The sequence below is a fragment of the Miniopterus schreibersii genome (assembly GCF_964146895.1).
Source record: "Miniopterus schreibersii genome assembly, chromosome: 2".
Classification (NCBI taxonomy): domain Eukaryota; kingdom Metazoa; phylum Chordata; class Mammalia; order Chiroptera; family Miniopteridae; genus Miniopterus; species Miniopterus schreibersii.
The window spans coordinates 185,204,354-185,222,338 of NC_138102.1; the positions used below are offsets into that span (position 1 = coordinate 185,204,354).

General features: G+C 36.5%; 1 protein-coding gene across 1 annotated transcript in view; it reads right to left on the bottom strand.

Moving 5' to 3' along the window:
- Positions 1-17,985, bottom strand: part of SMC1B (structural maintenance of chromosomes 1B) — a gene marked incomplete at both ends in the record, with an annotated part of 48,477 nt that overhangs the window by 26,694 nt on the left and 3,798 nt on the right. The window contains 9 exons of the mRNA XM_081127839.1: positions 1,739-1,918; positions 2,450-2,635; positions 4,817-5,024; positions 5,582-5,664; positions 9,164-9,304; positions 10,474-10,732; positions 11,981-12,219; positions 15,502-15,705; positions 15,794-15,906. Of these exons, the coding sequence (XP_080983965.1) occupies positions 1,739-1,918; positions 2,450-2,635; positions 4,817-5,024; positions 5,582-5,664; positions 9,164-9,304; positions 10,474-10,732; positions 11,981-12,219; positions 15,502-15,705; positions 15,794-15,906 (1,613 nt within the window). The remainder of the gene's footprint in view (positions 1-1,738; positions 1,919-2,449; positions 2,636-4,816; positions 5,025-5,581; positions 5,665-9,163; positions 9,305-10,473; positions 10,733-11,980; positions 12,220-15,501; positions 15,706-15,793; positions 15,907-17,985) is intronic.

Consider the following 17,985-nt stretch of genomic DNA (forward strand, 5'->3'; position numbering starts at 1 on the left):
AGATTCCAGATTTTAAAATTTTGTTACATAAATTTTTAAAATATTTAAAAATTGAGTTATAAAAATCCTGATAACCAAATGATAGTTAGAATTAATATAATTTATATTATGTAGTTTATATATACTGTATATTGTTTAGAAACTAACCAAAACAGCATTTTGTAATGTCGCTTACAGTGTTTGCATAAAGAAAATTCTAAAACATGATATTAAGTCAATGAAAAGATGTAAATCCATGGAAAACCAAAAGCACAAATTGAAGACAGACATCTGTGAAAATGTGACATCTATTCAAAGGTTTTATGCATCCTAAAGCACAGAGAAAGTTTCTTAAGTGGCATAACAGTAGTAGGGAGAAGATAGTCTCTGTAATATACTTAAGACACAAATGACAAAGCTCATTAAAATTTTGAAATAACGGTAAGAACAAGTTCTAGCCTAAAAGGGGTGGCATCTTGCTGTGAACAGATAAACCATTAATATTTGTTGACTGAAAGAGGGAATAAAGTCTTCATGTGACTTCTTTAAAATGACCTTACACATCTTCAAAAATCACTTTTACAAAATATATTTTACAAATATACAAAAATAAATTTTAACACATTTAATTAGGTAGCAAAATAAGGGAGATCTCTTAGTAGCTCACTTATTATACCTGCTGAGATTTAGTATGTAGAAATGAGTGACACTGATTCCTAAGACTGTGACTGTATTATCATTAGGATTATTACTAACAGAAGTACTAAAATATATGAGAAGTTAATCATGTTAGACAATAAATTTAAAACTGAAAATTACTATTTTTCATAATAGCCTGTTTTGTGTTAATTTGCAATTCTGGACATTCCAGATCAAATATTTTAATTGACTAGTAAATAAAAAAATGACTACCTCTTTTTGAGAGTTATTTGCTAGGCACTATTAGTATTTTGCATGTTATTACTTAGTTTAACCCTTATAACTCTACGAGATAGGTACTATTATTTCCCCAATTTTAGATGAGAAAACTAAAATTAGAGGTTTAGAAACTTGCCTAAAAAGTCATATAATTAATTCCTAAGTAGCATCACTGGCTTTGCTTCATGGCTTATGACCTTAGGCACTATGTAAACTTCATCACAGATGTAGTTTTAAAAAAAAACAACTATGTCAGATAATCTAAGAAATGAAACATTGCTTAACTAAATAGAAACTCTATTGAACTGAGACTAAAACAATACTTATTTTTAAAATAAAAATGATTCACTTGAGAGATAAATATTTACTAACCTCATTTTCAATTGTGCCATTTCTGTAACTTCAAATGTGTTAAAACCTTGAATGTGGAAAAGGAGGTAGTACCTCCATTAAGCTAGGGAAGAATTAACCCAGGATGTAAAATAAGCACCTAAAATTTTTCCTGATACTCAAAAATGCATGTAAATGCAGGACATATTGAGATCCAGTGAGAACATTTATTGCATATAAGAAAAAAAATAAATTAACTTCTTTGAAGGCATTACAATAAATCTAATTTCCAAAATATAATTTATGATATTGGGAAATACTACAGAAGTTAATTTTTTGAAAACTCAACTGAACATTATAAAAACTACTGAAGCCATAACCATCTTAGGTTCTATGTCAGTTTTCCTTAGTAAGAGTCATATGAAAACATATACAGATATTTGTATGTATAACGTGTTAGTCTTATAAATATTGCTTCAGATTACCCAAGAGTATGATCTAAGCGTCTTACTTTCCGTCGCTCAGGTCCATCGAATGCAATATGCCTGGCTTCCTCCACAGTCTCACAGACAAGGCCATTTCCACACACAAACTGAATTACTTTCTTCAGCTGAGGAAACTGAGTCTTTACAACATCAATCACCATTTTACAGCCTTTAATCTCCCGTAACCTCTCATTAATTGGCTTGATCTAAAAGGTTTAAAAAAATACTTATTAGATACACTAAAATAAAAAAAACAAATACTCAGTTCCTGCCTCAGGAATTTAGACTCTGGATACTCCAAGGCCTCTCAATACATACCCCCAAGGCTCAAGATTAGCCTGCTCCACCAAGTCTGATGTGTATTTACTGAACCACGTATTTACATTGAGACTCTGGGCTGGCACTTCACCAACATACCACATGTCTTATCCATCTCCTACACTTTGCTATTGAATAAAAACATTGCTGTCTAGTAGGCTAGAACAACGTCCTTAAAATCATCAAGGTAGAATTATGGCAAAACTAGATATGGAAGAAATTATATGAAGTTGAAAAAGACACCACCCACTGATATTATTCTTGGGCTGCCGATACATTAACAGCAGCCATCTGAGTGAATGACTGACTGGCATCCAAGCTGTGATTTTTTTCAATCACTACCACACTTTTAGGCGGTAAAGACATACTTTAAAAGACACGATTTTATCACTACTAAATACTAAACATAAATTTCTTACATCAAGGTAATCCAGAGCAAGGAATGTCTCAGGTTCAGCTCTTTCTTCCTTCAGAAATCGAATACAGTCTCTTGCTACCTTTTCAGAGGTTACAACAATGGCGACTATGTACCGGCCAAAGAGCTTGGTAACAGCCAGCTGGTACTTCTTATGAATGGGATGACACAGGTCAAGCAGTCTTCCCAACTTGGCAGGTTCCAAAAAAGGAGAGAATAAGAAATGCATCTGTGAGGAGCATATAACTCACTGTTTCCTAGTGTAACTAAGAACTAATTTTATATAATAAACATCAGAATTTAACAGCTTCACTCAAATGGACACGTTTTATTATGAAATATCCATTTATGTGTCACATTTCATTTAAGAAAAGAGTAACAAGTAGGGACTAACCTTACCATGGTATTAAAATATTTTTACAAAGCTACAGTAATTAAGTAGCATTCACTCATCCCCTTATTTACTAAATAAGAATCTATGAGGACCCCTCATTTCACCAGTACATGCAGGCACTGAGCTAAACACTGGGTAAACATTACTGGACTCAACAGATACCTTCTGACCTATCAGAGACATCAGTCTAGTAGGAAAAAATAAATAACCAATAATCACACACGTATAAAACAGATAGCAGACACTGTGGTAGAGCACAGAGTGCTGAGAGCATATTACAGGGACTGGCTGACCTGAGGTGTCAGGGAAGGCTTCCCACAAAGAAGTGCTATTTGAGATCTGAAGAATGGTCAAGACTTTATTAGACTGAGATTCAAGTTTTCTTAAAAATGTCAGAACGTCAACCATACTGTATCAATGCTCCCTAGACTACCTGAAGATTCAATTTTGTCTTAGGCTCTTTTCATTTGCTCAGTTCTTCTTCAGGAATATTAATTTCTTTATGATAGATCATGATTGTTTTTAATGTTTATTATCCTGCTCTTTGTTTTTTTCTTCTCTTTTCACCTGTGATCTGAGTGGCCCCCTTATCTGCATGTTTTAAAAATTCTTGCAGCACACCTACCTGTTCAAAGTCCCTGACCTAGAGGGTACTATGCTAAGTGAAGCCAGTAAGAGAAAGACAGATACCATATGCTTTCCCTTATATGTGGAATCTAATGAACAAATTAAACAAAGTAGAAGCAGACTCACAGAGACAGAGAACAGACTGATGGCTGTCAGAGGGCTGAGGGGCTGGTGAAATATATGAAGGGATTAAATAAACAAAATAATACACCTCATGGACACAGACAACAGTATGGTGATTACCAGAGGGAAAGGGGGTGGGGGCAGGTGAAAGAGGGGAAAAGGGGGATAAACGGTGATGAAAGGAGACTAGACTTTGTGTGGTGAGTGCACAATGCCATGTGCAGATGACGTACTGTAGAACTGTACACTTGAAACCTATACAATTTTATTGACCAATATAACCCCGATAAATTCAATAAAAAAATAAATGCTTTAAAGGCTATACTTCAATCTTTTAAAAAAATATCCTGGACTATTACCATTTTCTGAAGTTTACAGCATGAGACATAGGAGCCCTTTTCCTTGTTTGGTTGTTGAACTACCTCTCTTTGTTTTGTGATTTTTAACTAGTACTTTGGCTGGTACTGGGGAAGGGCTCTGCAGCAAAGACTTAGTCCTTCAGCACTGTCTAAGTCAAGAGCAACACCGGAGAGTGAGAAAGGCAGGAGGAGCAGGGGTGGCCAGAGAGGGGAATCATGAGCTGGTATCACAGAAGCCAATGGGCAGGGGCTTCAAAACCGCTCAAGTGGTTTACGGTGTCAAATGCTGAAAACAGGCCACCATCCATAAAATAAGGACTGTGCAGCGAACGCTGGTTCGCGTGATGAGAGTAAGAAGCCAGAACCCAATGCCAAAGGAAATAATTCGGTGAGGCTGATACCCTAAGCAACAGGTTAGACACTGCTGTATCTGAGCTCATTAAATATACTAGCAAAACTGGATGCAGGTGAGACTTAGAGAATAAAAGTTCACTGTTACAAAAGTTTACCAATAATGTCTACTGAAAATATAATTTAAAAAATTGAAACCATGAAGAATATGAAGTTTGAGGCTGTGTGTTTTGGGGAGGGAAACTACTTCATGGCATCCAAGTCCTTTGGATACTGGCCATAACTTGGACTTTCTAGAAACGTGTTCATGTCAATGTTCTTCTCCAATAGTTACTTATGTATAGATAACGACTGGAAGTTATTTACATTTTTACCCTAATTACTTAATATATTTTAAATATAAATAAATAGTCAACCACAAAACTTAAAAGATTTCTGAAGTAATTTTGCTTTCAAATGACGATAACATTTTCAATCCCAAATACAAAGGCTCAGCATTTTTGTTTAAACTAATTACCACAGAATCTGGGTAAAGTCTCTTAAGGTTCTCCAGAACCTCTGCTCTCTTTTGCTGACGCTTTCCCTCATGGTTATCAAGTCCAGCATTCTGCAGCTCACTTCTGATCAGAGCCATCTCTTCATTAACTTCAGAAATTCTTGATTTTGTTTTTTCAATTTCATCCACTAGTGCCTCCTCTTGCTGTTTTTTCTCTTTCAAGCATTCCCTAAATAATAATAACAATTAATTGCATAGCAAAAACTAAAAACAAAATTTAGGTATTACAAGATACAATATACTCAGGCCTGGCACTGCAGGGGAATGGAATAGCGCTCTATCAATTTTAAATAATGAAAAATGTAGTAAAATAAACCTAGCACCAAACTTGGGCAAAAGAGATTTTGATCGTTCTTTGTTGATTCAAAAGATACATATTTCTGGATACTGAAAACGGGTGGATCACCATAACCAGAGCAAAATAGGTAAATGTCAGCTTCAAAAATTCTTAGTGCTAGAATGCTTAGCTTGTACTAGCTTTCATGACATAACTTCTATTTTAAAATATCAATACCAAATGAGAGTTTTACATTTCACCACTGATAAACATTTATATTTTCAAAACTTAAAAATTTCATTTTTTGCTTAAGTATAATTTTTATTATAAACAATGGAAGAGTGAAAACATTATGATACAATGAATGCATTTATTTGATGAATATACTACAAATAAACCAGACCCTTGAAATATAAGACAGCTGCAAAACCTTTTTTAACAATACCCACATGCATGTTTTTGTATACTCCTCCAACTTCTCTATTCGCTTCTTATGATCTTCTATTTGTTCTTTTATTTGTTTTAGATTTTCCTAAATTAGGAAATGAAACCTAAAATCAGTTGCATCAACTCCAAACAAATAAAATTGATTATTTTTCACTATATGCTTAGAACTTACTGTACTATCCTTAGTTGTTCAGAATTTGAAATATATCAAATAGAACCATATGAAAATAGTCATAAGAGCAAATTTTAATTGTGAAAAGACAGGATGGTACAGAGCTTTGAGGTTACAAGAATTGGGGTTCAAATCCTGGCTCCACCCTTCACTAGATATCCGATCTCCACAAAGTTTACTCTGGTAAAGTCAAACTCCAAGGGGGTTATTTTCAAATATCTATACACAGTTCTTTTATTTTTCACATATCTGAAACTTTTTAGTTAAAAATTTTAAATTAGTACCAAACTGAGATGGAGTAAATAGGTCGTCCATAGAGAAAGAAAAAAACAATGGAATAACGAATAGAATCTAACCTTGAACGTGCATCTTAATTAACTAAAATTTAGAAAATACCAGAAAAATAAAAACAAGGTGTCCCCTCTCTGACCAAGAGCAATTAAGACAAATACCATCCTGCATTATAAAGTTAATTCATAAATGAAAAGATGTGGTTTGATAATGGTTTGATAGAATATAAATTCAGTATTTCACAAGAATATCAATCATTTCTTCTGGGACTTCAGCTTTAATACAAATCTATCTGTGCTTTGTTATATATGATGAATCGTTTTTAAAAATTTATCAATTACAGTTTACATTCAATATTACTCTGTACTAGTTTCAGATGTACAGCAAAGTTGTTAGAAAATCATGTACTTTACAGAGTAGTCCCCCTATTTTAAATATAAATAAATAATCAAAAACAAAACTTAAAGGTTTCTGAAATCATTGTGCTGCTTTGCCTGCTTCAAGTACCCATCTCCCCCCCCCCCACTCAACTGATATCACTGACTATTCCCTATGCTGCAAACTACTCATGCAATCAATATTTATTCGCTGGCTACCACGTGCTGGGAAGTAGAGATACAAAGAACAGGAGAGAGTCCCTGCTCTCAAGGACCAAGGTCTTGGGGAAGAGACAGACAATTAAATACATAACTCCGGCAGAGTAACTTAGTGTTATAATAGTATAAGATGGATAAGGCAACTAGAGGCTTCTGGGAGAAGGGCTTCCCAAAAGTCTTGCTCCGTTCACCTTGTCATCAAATCCAAGGACAGTAGTAGTCCTGTTTCACGTCTTTAACCTGTTCCCTAATTCACACTGCCCACGACAGCAAGGTTGATCTGCCTTACTCTGTTACCAAGTAATCTAAAGCCAGAAGTGTACAAAGGTAAAGAACACAAATCTTCCACACCAGGAAAGAGAATAAACACCAAAGTTTTCAAGTGGAAAGGAACAAACATATTTCACGACAATACTTATCTCACTGTACTCATGTATCCCACAAATTCACCGAGAAACATCTATGCCAGGTGCCAGAGTTTTAAAAATAAGCAAGACACATTCATTTTTCTCTAGAACTCAAACATTTTGAAATTAGAGCCCCCATATTGAAATTTTAATATCTCACTTAAGAATTTCTTGCAAAGAGGGAAAAAACAAGATTACTTAACGAAGAATACAAAGTTTAGTCAACTGGAAAACCTGCTTCTGCCTTTACTCTGGCCACTCCCAAGGCTTGTGTCATGCCAGGTGGGCTCCTTTGTGGCCATTACTTCACATGTCAGGTGAGTCTCTTAGGAATCATCCCCTGTTATGCAAAGAGCCTGGAACAAACTTTGGATATGGCTTAGGTTGCAGAAGAGGCTTTGCTGCAGGAAATGTGAAAGGAAGGGTCATTGTCTCACAGGAGGCGTGTCAGGGACAGGGTGCTCCGCTGGACATGTAACGGGGAAAAATCAGAGTGCCTTGGTAGCAGGCATTCTGCATTTGAGATGCCAGCTGATCATGCTAGTTGTCTGGAAAACCAAGCACTGCCCAGCACCTGCCATCTTGGTGTCTGTGGAAAGTTACAGCCCCTCCTGTCTGGGAAGAGTCACCAGTCCTATGGGACACTGAGTACGGGTACAGACTTCTCTCTCTCTCTCTCTGCCTGGATATATTTTTTCTATCAGTGTTTTCATATTCAAAAGACAACAGCAATTCAACCAACACTTACTGATACGTACTAAGTACAAGGTTTACAATGGACACTCGTACGAATCCTGCCTTTAAGAAGCTCCCAGTCTAGTGGAGCTGTATCAATTCTCTGTACTCCTCCTTCAATGTGATAAAATTTCTTAGCTATAGATTAAGAATGAGTGATTAGGTGCAGAAGAAATTATTTTCAGTTTTTTTTGGGTAGGGTGGGGAGAAAAGGCAGGTGAGGTAAGGCTTTGTGGTATGGTAACCATAGAATTTAACATGTAGAGGTAAGTAGGTTTTTCAAAATCAGCATGCACAGAGGCAAAGTGTGCAATGAGAATGTGCAGAAATCAGTGTACAATCTCATAATGCAATACAAATTATACAAGTGCTTTAAAATTAATTACTGCTATGTTACTACATTTGTTCTTAAAATTTTTTTTTAAATCCTCACCTGAGGATATACTCATTGATATTAGAGAGGAAGGGTTAGTTTTTTGCGTTTTTAAATTGATTTTTGAAAGAGAGGAAGGGAGAGGGAGAGAGAGAAACATCGATTGGTTGCCTTTCATACACTAGCCAACCAAGGATTGAACCCACACCTGGGTATGTGCCCTGTCTGGGAATCAAACTCGCAACCTTTTGGTGTACAGGACGATACTCCAACCAGCTGAGCCGCCCGGCCAGGGGACATTTGTTTTCCTCCTCCACAAAACATCCTTTCTACTCATGTGATTATCATACACCACACTGTGAGGCGTTAGGGAGAAAGACCAGATGCTTGGTGTAGTATCACATTTGCTTTCATCTTATTTGACCTGCCCATCACTGTGAGGTAGACATGCCTAACCTCACTGTACAAACGAAGAATTCAGAGTCCAGACAAGTTAAATAATTTAGTTATGTACCAAGATTACACAGGTCAGGAAAGAACAAGGCCACCTGGAGACCAGGTCTGTCTTACGCTAAAGCAGACCATTATAATGCTATTTTGATGGCTGCTTCCCATCAAACTATTATACCCCTCTTGGGCAATAGCTTTAATGTTTCAAAAAAATTTCGCATTCACCTCTACAGGACACTTGTTTTCCCGTTATCTACCCTCTTCCTGACCCCGCTGGACTATGTAATACATGAAGAACAGAGGCAGTATCATCTGCCCATGCCTATCACTATACAGATGCACAGAAAATGACTGCTGACTACACGAAGGAAGGCACTATCTGTATCTTAGACTTAAAAGAGCACCTACATGATACTAAGCAGCGTAACAGGTAACCAAGAATTATTTTATAAATCGCTTATGCCTGATGTAAATCCCCTTATATATTGAAAAGCTAATATAAAAAAGTAGTAAAATTTCACTGAAAATAACTGTAAATCATGACTGCACAAACCAAGTACCTGAACCTCTCCATGCCTCCTCTTTTCAAAGGCCAATCTCTCCTTATCAGCCTTCTGTTCCCACTGCAGTTTCTCCAGCTGCTGGGTCATTATAGCCACCTTCTTTCTCACTTGTTCCTTAAGTTCTTTATAACGATCCAGCTGTATAAAGAGCATTAAACATTCTAACTCAGAAAGGCACGAGAGGACATTCTTTATATGATGTCTTTTACTAACAGATATTTAATCTTAACAAGAGTATGTTTTACATAAATCAGATCACAACTGACCATCTCCTCCAGATAAGATAATGTGACCACAAAACAAATGTTTTACTTAAAACTGTTTAGATACACTAAGATATTAAAAATCAAATCTACCAGGTCTCTAAGTAATCCTTAAAAGAGAAAGCAGATCAAACCTCATTAATAGTCTAAAAGCAAGAGGAACTCAGAGAAAATTAGGTACTTTTTCTATTTATATAATCACAAAATTGTAGTATATATATTGTAATGTTATATTATTATAAAGTTAATGAAAAAGATAAATGATAAAATTTTAGTTGAATGTTTAAAAACTGAATTATAAGTTTTTGGATATCTACTATTGACTTATTATAATTAAATCTTATATACTAAATTGGATATTAATTCATCACCTAACATTTTAAATCACATTAAGTAACCAATTTCCCTACTGTCAATTAAGTGATCATGTCTCTTCAAAGCCATATGTATCTGATTTTTAAGTTTTTATAATATTCGTTAGAAAAAAATGATTGCTGTAAAAACATAAGATTTACCTTTTATTACAAAATGATACATATATCTTCTTGAAGTATTTTCTATGACTTTAATTAACTCAAAAATGTTATGCCATTTAATCTTAGAAAGAAAAAATAGCCTAAAGGTTAAATTTAGACTCCATATATAGACTGAAAATTTTAAATCCTCATAATTTAGATTCTGAGAACAATCTCTTTTTTTAAATCTTCACCTGAGGATATTTTATCCATTGCTTTTTCAGAGAGAGTGGAAGGGTGAGACAGAGAAGGGGGCCTGGGGAGGGAGGGAGAGAGAGAGAGAAATATCAATGTGAGAGAGACACATCGATTGGATGCCTCTCGTAGGAGCCCTGACTAGGCTGGGGATCCAGGGTATGGAGCCTGAGACCCTTCAGGCTGACACTCTAACCACTGAGCCAAACTGGCTAGGGTAAGGACAATCTCTTAAAGGATCAGAAAGAGAGGTCATTCTTCAAACTTTTTTCTAATTAAAAGGAGAAGCTGAAAGACTAGAAAGGAAAGATTCCCTACATGCTGACTTTCTCACCTGGCTGGCTTCTAGTTGAATGTCCCGCACTTTCTGCAGGACATCTTCCTCTATCTGCTTTTCAAAGCTTTTCCATGCGCTATCTAAATCAACCAGCTCTGTCTCCAGGGCCTTTATGTCATCTTCCTGTTTAGAACATTGTTTTTCACTGTCCTTCACTGATTTCTTAGCCGCATCTAATTTCTTGAGATGGTGAGAAGTGTTTTCCTTGGCTTTAATGTACTGAGGCCTCTTCTGATTTAAAAGTGCTTCAACAGATCTAAAAAGGAAAATCAAGTTTGCTTTAAAGGAAATTAAACATCATGATACAGAAAGGGAAGAATTTCTTGACCAAATCACACATTTAAAAATAAATTCTAAAAACTCACTCTCAGAGACTATAAGCAGATCAGTTGTTGCTAGTTAGGAGGGTTGAAGAGGTGATGCAGAGGGGACTTTTTAAAGAGTAGTAAAATACTCTGTATGACACTGTAATGATGGACACAGGACACCACACATTTGTCAAAACCTACAGACTTTGTCAAAACTTACAGCACTAAGAGTGTACTTTAATGTATGCAAATGCAAAAAAATCACTTAGAAGAGGCCCAGACATCCTAGATGGAATTCAGAAAGTGACAAAAGAACCTAACTGTATTACGGATGTATTAAACCACCTTCCTGAAGGGGTGGGCATAAAAGGTGCTAACCTAAGTAACTTTAGAAATGAGGAGTCTGTAAAGCTAAAAGCAAAAGAAATTGTACATAAGCATCATGCTCTAGTTGATAAGGTTGCTTCCTAGGAGGGTATGGATGAACAGTTCTAATACAATTATGCAAACAACTGGCATTTTGTGGAAGGCAGGTTTCTCATTGTTGGAGTAAGAGGCTACAGATAAGCAAGAAAAGGTCAACATCAACAGTCATGTCAAGTTGATATCATGGTACAAGACACATGTACCATATAACATCCCTGATATGATGTGGTGAAAGGGCATTTTACTGCTGTGGTCGTCTTCCTCCAAATTCAGAAGCCCTGTATAATCATGAGAAAACTATCAGACAAATCCCAATTGAGAACCATTCTACAAAAAAAAAAAAAAAAGAAAGAAACCTGACCAATCCTCCTCAAAACTGTCAAGGTCATCAAAAACAAGGACAGTCTGAGAAGCTGTGTCAGCCAAGAGGAGTCTATGGAGATGAATGACTAAATGAAATATGGCATTCTGGATCAAAAACTAAGAAAATATTAATAAAGTATGGACTTTGGTTAATAGTAATGTATCCACATTGCTTCAGTAATTCTGACAAATGTTTCACACTAACAATGTAAGCTGTAAGTAGGAGAAAGTGTGGGGAATATGGAAACACTGTATTCGCTTTACAATTTTTCTGTATATTTGAAAGTATTTCAAAGTAAAAAGTATATATATATATATAAAAAACTTTCAAAACGTCACTTTTATTTTTATTTTCTCTATTGATCTATATAAAATCCAACTGTTAATAACTATTTTTAAAAACTCACTTTAATTCCTTTTCTGTTTGTTGTAGCTGTCTAGTTAGCATTCCATGTTCCTTTTTCTTGGCTTTCACTATGTTTTCATGATGAGAAAGAGACTCCTTTGTGGCACTCAAATTCCTATTCACATGCTCTAACTCGGTGGTCAGGAAATGAATTTTTTTCTCATTATGATATAGTTTGAAAAGCTGCAGTTGAATCTTGTTTATTTTCAGTTCTTCAAGGAGACTCTGATAACGTTCTGCCTATAAAACAATATAATTCAACAATAGTTAAAAGAAAGCATATTTGATTTTTCATAAACTCAGCTATAGTGCCAACAAATGACCTCTAATAAATTTTTATGTCATTAAGAAACAGCATTCTTTTTTTAAAAAATATACCTTTATTGATTTGAGAGAGAGAGGAAGAGAGAGAAAAGAAACATCAATGATGAGAGAATCGTCATTGATCAACTGCTTCCTGCACGCCCCCTGCTGGGGATCGAGCCTGCAACCCGGGCATGTGCCCTGGCCGGGAATCAAACCGTGATCTCCTGGATCCTAGGTCGATGCTCAACTGCTGAGCCACGCCTGGCCAGGCAAGAAACAGTATTCTTGCCAAAAGTAGCATTTTTGGGAGAAGGTTTCTGGATATACTTTTACAAAAAAACAGGAAACCAGCAAGTGATTTTATATTCATGCACTCAGTGGTGTGTGTAAGAATGAAGTGGCACCTGCCAACCTGGGGCCTTGTCCCGTTTCAGTCTTCACTCAGTGTGTGGCAAGTCCACTGACATTTCTGACATCAGCTTCCTCATTTGTAAACTGAAGGCAATTATATGATTTGTAAGATCCCTAGCAACTTCAAATGCAATGATTCCAGGAAAAATTCCTGCTATAGGGTGTAATTTTTCTAATAGAACAAATACGACTACTAACATTCTAAATTACACATGAAATGGAAGAATTTCCTTAGCATTTGTACTATTAATAAAGGAATAAAAGAATGGGCTGCCTTGAGAAGGAAGCTCCTAATCAATGAAGTATTCCTTGTAGTAAGTAAACAGCCACCTGTCAGGATGTTGTAAAAAATAATTAGGAAGTTGGACTATTCTGTCCATCCTTACAATGTTCAAAGTTCTGCAATCCCACATTTCTAGAAGCTGCTTCAGTGTCAGTACTATAATACGACTTTCACTAATGTCATTCCATTCCACTGACAAAACCAAGGACATATATACACATGTAAAAACACTAAGAAAACAGAAAAAAATCACTAATAAAAGACACATCTACCTCACGTTTCTTTCTTCAAATACTTTTTGGCGCCTACTGTGTGCCAGGCCCCGTTCTTTGTGCTGGGAACTGAGGAACAAGACAGACGCAGCCCCTGTCCTTTTAAGTTTACAACCTGGTTACCCTATGGGGGGAGGGGGACGAAGAGGAGTCAGAGAGCAAACAAGCAGTAGACAAGAACCACAGAGCAATATATGCTAGAAAAGAAACAAACTAGAGTAATGCAATAGTACCAGGGAGGGGCTAATTCAGAGTGGGGGCATGGACAGCAAATGCCTAAGAAGAGAGCTTTTTAATGAAAACTTGAATGAGAGAGTATTAGCCATGCGAAAATCAGGCATACAGCTATTAGAAAGAGGCAAGAGCCAGAGCTCCTGGGTAGAATGGAATGGGGATGTTCGATAAATAATGCAGGTCAATGTGGGAGGAGAGCAGAGGAAGTTCAGGCTTGAGAGGTGAATAAGTCCCAATCAGAAGGCTGGGTAGGAGATGGACTGTTAGTGCAGCGGGAAGCAGTGCACTGAAAAGTTCTATGCAAGAGAAAGAATCTGCTTTGCATTTTAAAAAGATCATTCTAAACAAAAATAATTATCAACCATACATGGCACTCTACTAGGCACTGTGAAGGGCACCAAGAAAATACCACAGAACAGCATTTGCTAACTGTGATCATGGCTTCCTGGGGGTCCCCAGCACCATTTTAGGGAGTCCCTGAGGTGAAAAGTATTTTCATAATAATACTAAGACTTTATTTGCCTTTTTCATTGTGTTGATATCTGCACTTACTGATGGTGTGAAGCCAATGGTGAGTAGCTGCTAGGCCTTGACACAAATAAGATTTAATACAGAAGCAGATGTGAAAATTCATATCTCTTATTAAGCTAGCTATTAAGGATATTACAAAATATAGAACAGTGTTACACTTCTAATTATTTAGTTTTAGAAAAAATAGTTTTCTGGTGGGAATCTAAACTGGTACAGCCACTATGGAAACTGTATGGCAGTTCCTCAAAAAATTAAGAATAGAGTTACCATATGACCCAGCAATTCCTCTTCTGAGTATCTAATACTTAAAAACATTTATTTGCAATGATATATGCACCCCTATGTTCACTGCAGCATTATTCACGGTAGCCAAGACATGAAACAATCAAAGTGTCCTTAGACAGAGGACTGGATAAAGAAGATGTGGTACATATACATACAGTATGGAACACTATTCAGCCACAAGAAAAGAAATACTGCCATTTGAGACAACATGGATGAACTTTGAGACTATTATGCCAAGTGAAATAAGTCAGTAAGGAAAAGTCAAGAACCATATAATTTCACTCATATGTGGGATATAAAATGAAACTCAGACACAGGCAACAGTAGGGCAGTTTCCAGAGGGAAGTGGGTAAAGGGGACCAAATATATGGTGACAGATCATTTGACTTTGGGTGGTGGGCACACAATGCAATATACAGATCATGTATCATAGAAACCTATATGATCCTACCAACCCATGTCACCCAAATAAAAAAAAATGCAGTTTTTCATAAAAATGTTATTTGTTTTCATGAAATGCATTTGTTATTTTTATGTTGATTACAAAAACCTATTTTCAAATTTTTCCAGTTTTAATTTCAAATATAATAAATAATATTGGTAGATATAATCCGTATGAACAGAAACTCTTTGCTGTCCCCAATAATTTTTTTCTTTCCTCATCTGAGGATACGAGCTTTTTTAAAAACCTGATTGGAGAAAGAGGAAGGGGGAGAAAGAGAGAGAGAAACATCAGTGTGAGACAGAAACATTGATTGGTTGCCTCCTGTATGCGCCCCAAACAGGGATCCCAAGCCTGCAAACTATGTATGTGCCCTGACTGGGAATCGAACCCCAAACCTTTTGATTAATGGGAAAACAGCTCCAACCAACTGAGCCACCCAGCCAGGGCCCCAATAATTTTTAAGAGTGTAAGGGGACAAGAAGCAACATTTGAGAACCTCCGTCATATACAGTATAAACCCAGCAGGCTTATTTTTAGTTGGGAAAAAAGTTTTTGTAGTTCAGGTTACCTACCTGTTTGGGGAGAAAAAAACTCAAATGGTGAAAAACATCAAAAAGCTTATCTGTAATGAACATTGGGCTTTATTTGTCTTATATTATTAAAAGAATCTCACCAATAACCCCAAGCCAGTATCTAGAAATTCTGACAGTTTTTGTATCCAACACATAATTGGTTACATCTTCATGATACCTTACCTCATCTTTCTCTAATTTTGCATGTTTGCGCTCTGCAGCTATGTTTTTTCTCTTATTAAAATTAAACTGTGCATCTTCTTCGGCTTTCTGTAACTTTCTTTTCTTTTCCTCATATTCTCCTATAAGCTCTCCTGAGCTGCTGATTTCCTCAAAAAACTGGGTTCTTTCTTTGGGTTTTTTCATTGAAATCAACTCTACAGTTCCCTTTTAAAAACAGTAAAGCACACCAACATGTAAAATATAGTGATGTACTTTCAAAATCATGAATCAAATAAACTTTACAGCCACTTACTTGAAAAACTAGACAGTTCCGTGCTTTGACTATTATACCTATCTTTTCCAGCTCTGCTATGTAAGCGGAACGACTCACAGGATTATCATCAAAACGAAATTCTGAGCACCCCCCTAAAGTAAAATAAAGGCTGTTATAGGAAATGTAAATATCAGACATAAACCAACAACTGATGAAAGTTTTATAAAATTATTTTTCTTATTGAAATGCCCCAGTTGTGCAATAATTTACACGTTAATAAATGCATTTAGTCAGTCAGCAAATATCCTATATGCCAAGGAGTATCCTACAGCAGTAAACAAAACCAACAAAAGTCTGAGCTCAATGAGCTTATATCCCAGTACCGGACACAGACAAAAACAAGATATGTGAGTAAAGTAAATATCATGAAAGAAAGTGGTAAGTGCCAAGGAGCTAAGAAGAGTTGGGAAAGGGGTATGAAAGCTTCTGTGTACTGGAATCAGGCATTGCTGTTTTAAATAGGATGGTGCTATGATCTGATTATCTGTGTCCCCCTAAGTTCATGTTGAAATCCTAACCCCAAAGGTGACAGTATCAGCAGGTAGGGCCTTTGGGAGGTGATTAGGTCCCGATGGTAGAGCCCTCACAAATAGTTTAAGTGCTTTTTTGTTGCTGTTGCTAATCCTCTGCTGAGGATGTACTTTTTCCATTGGTTCTTTTCAAAGACTGGGGATGAACCTAGGGAGGTGGCGGGGGGAGGACAGAGAGAGACATCATGTGAGAGACACATCACCTGGCTGCCTCCTGAACGTGCCCCGACAGGCTGGGGATTGAACATACAACCCAAAAATGTGCCCTTGACTGGGAATTGAACCCAAGACCCTTCGGTGCTCAGGCTGATGCTCTAACCACTGAGCAACACTGGCCAGGGCTAGTATAAGTGCTCTTATAAAAGAGATCCCACAGAGTTTCCTTGTCTCTTCCACTATGTAATTCAATGAAAAGTCTGCAACCTAGAAGAGAGCCCTCATCTGACCACACTGGCACCCTGATCTTGGACATCCTGCCTTCAAAACTGTGAAAAACAAATCTTTATTTCTTATAAGCTACTAAGTCTGTGGTATTTGGTATAGCAGCCCAAATGGACTAAGACAGATGGGCAAGGACAAAGGACAAAAAACAAAGCTGGAGGCATCACACTTCCTGATTTGAACATATATTACAAAGTTACAGTAATCAAACCAGTATGGTACTGGCATCAAAGCAGACATATAGAGCAATGGAACAGGATAGTCCAGGAAGAAATCCACACATCTAAGATTAACTGGTCTTCAACAAGGGTACCAAGACACACAATGGGGAAAAGATGGTCGCTTCAATGAACAGTGTGGGGAAACTGGATATCTACATGCAAATAAAATGAAATTGGACCGTAATCTCATACCACATATGAAAATTCACTCAAAGTGGGTTAAATATTTAAATGTAAGACCTGAAACTGTAAAACTACAGGAAGGAAACACAGGGGAAAGGCTTTTTGACTTTGCTCTGGTCAATATTTTTAGGATATATCAAAAGCACGAGCAACAAAAGCAAAAATAAGTAAGTGGAATTCCATCAAAATAAAAAACTTCTGCACAGCAAAGGAAACAATCAACAGAGTGTAAAAGAAAACCCAACGAAATGGGACCAAAAATTTTCAAACCATATATCTGGCAAAGGGTTTATAACCAAAATATATAAGGAACTCATACAACTCAACAGCAAAACACCAAATATTATAACCCAATATAAAATGAGAAAAGAACCTGAATAGATATTTCTCAAAAGATGCCATACAAATGGCCAAGAGGTATATGAAAAGGTGCTCAATATCAGAAAACATGAGGAAAATGCAAATCAAAACTACAATGAGAGATCACTCACACCTATTACAATAAAAAAGCCAAAAGGCAAGTGTTGGTGAGGATGTGAAGGGGACTTTGTACATTGCTGGTGGGAATGTAGAATGGTAGACATTATGGAACACGGTATGAAGATTCTTCAAGATGAAAAACAGAGCTGCCTTGTGATCATATTCCTTCTGAGCACATATTCAAAGAAAATAAAATCAGTATCTTGAAGAAACCTGTATACTCCCATGGTCACTGAAGTGGTATTCACAATAGCTAAGGAATAACCTAAATGTCTGTCAGTGGATAAATAAGAACACATGGAAGTATTATTCAACC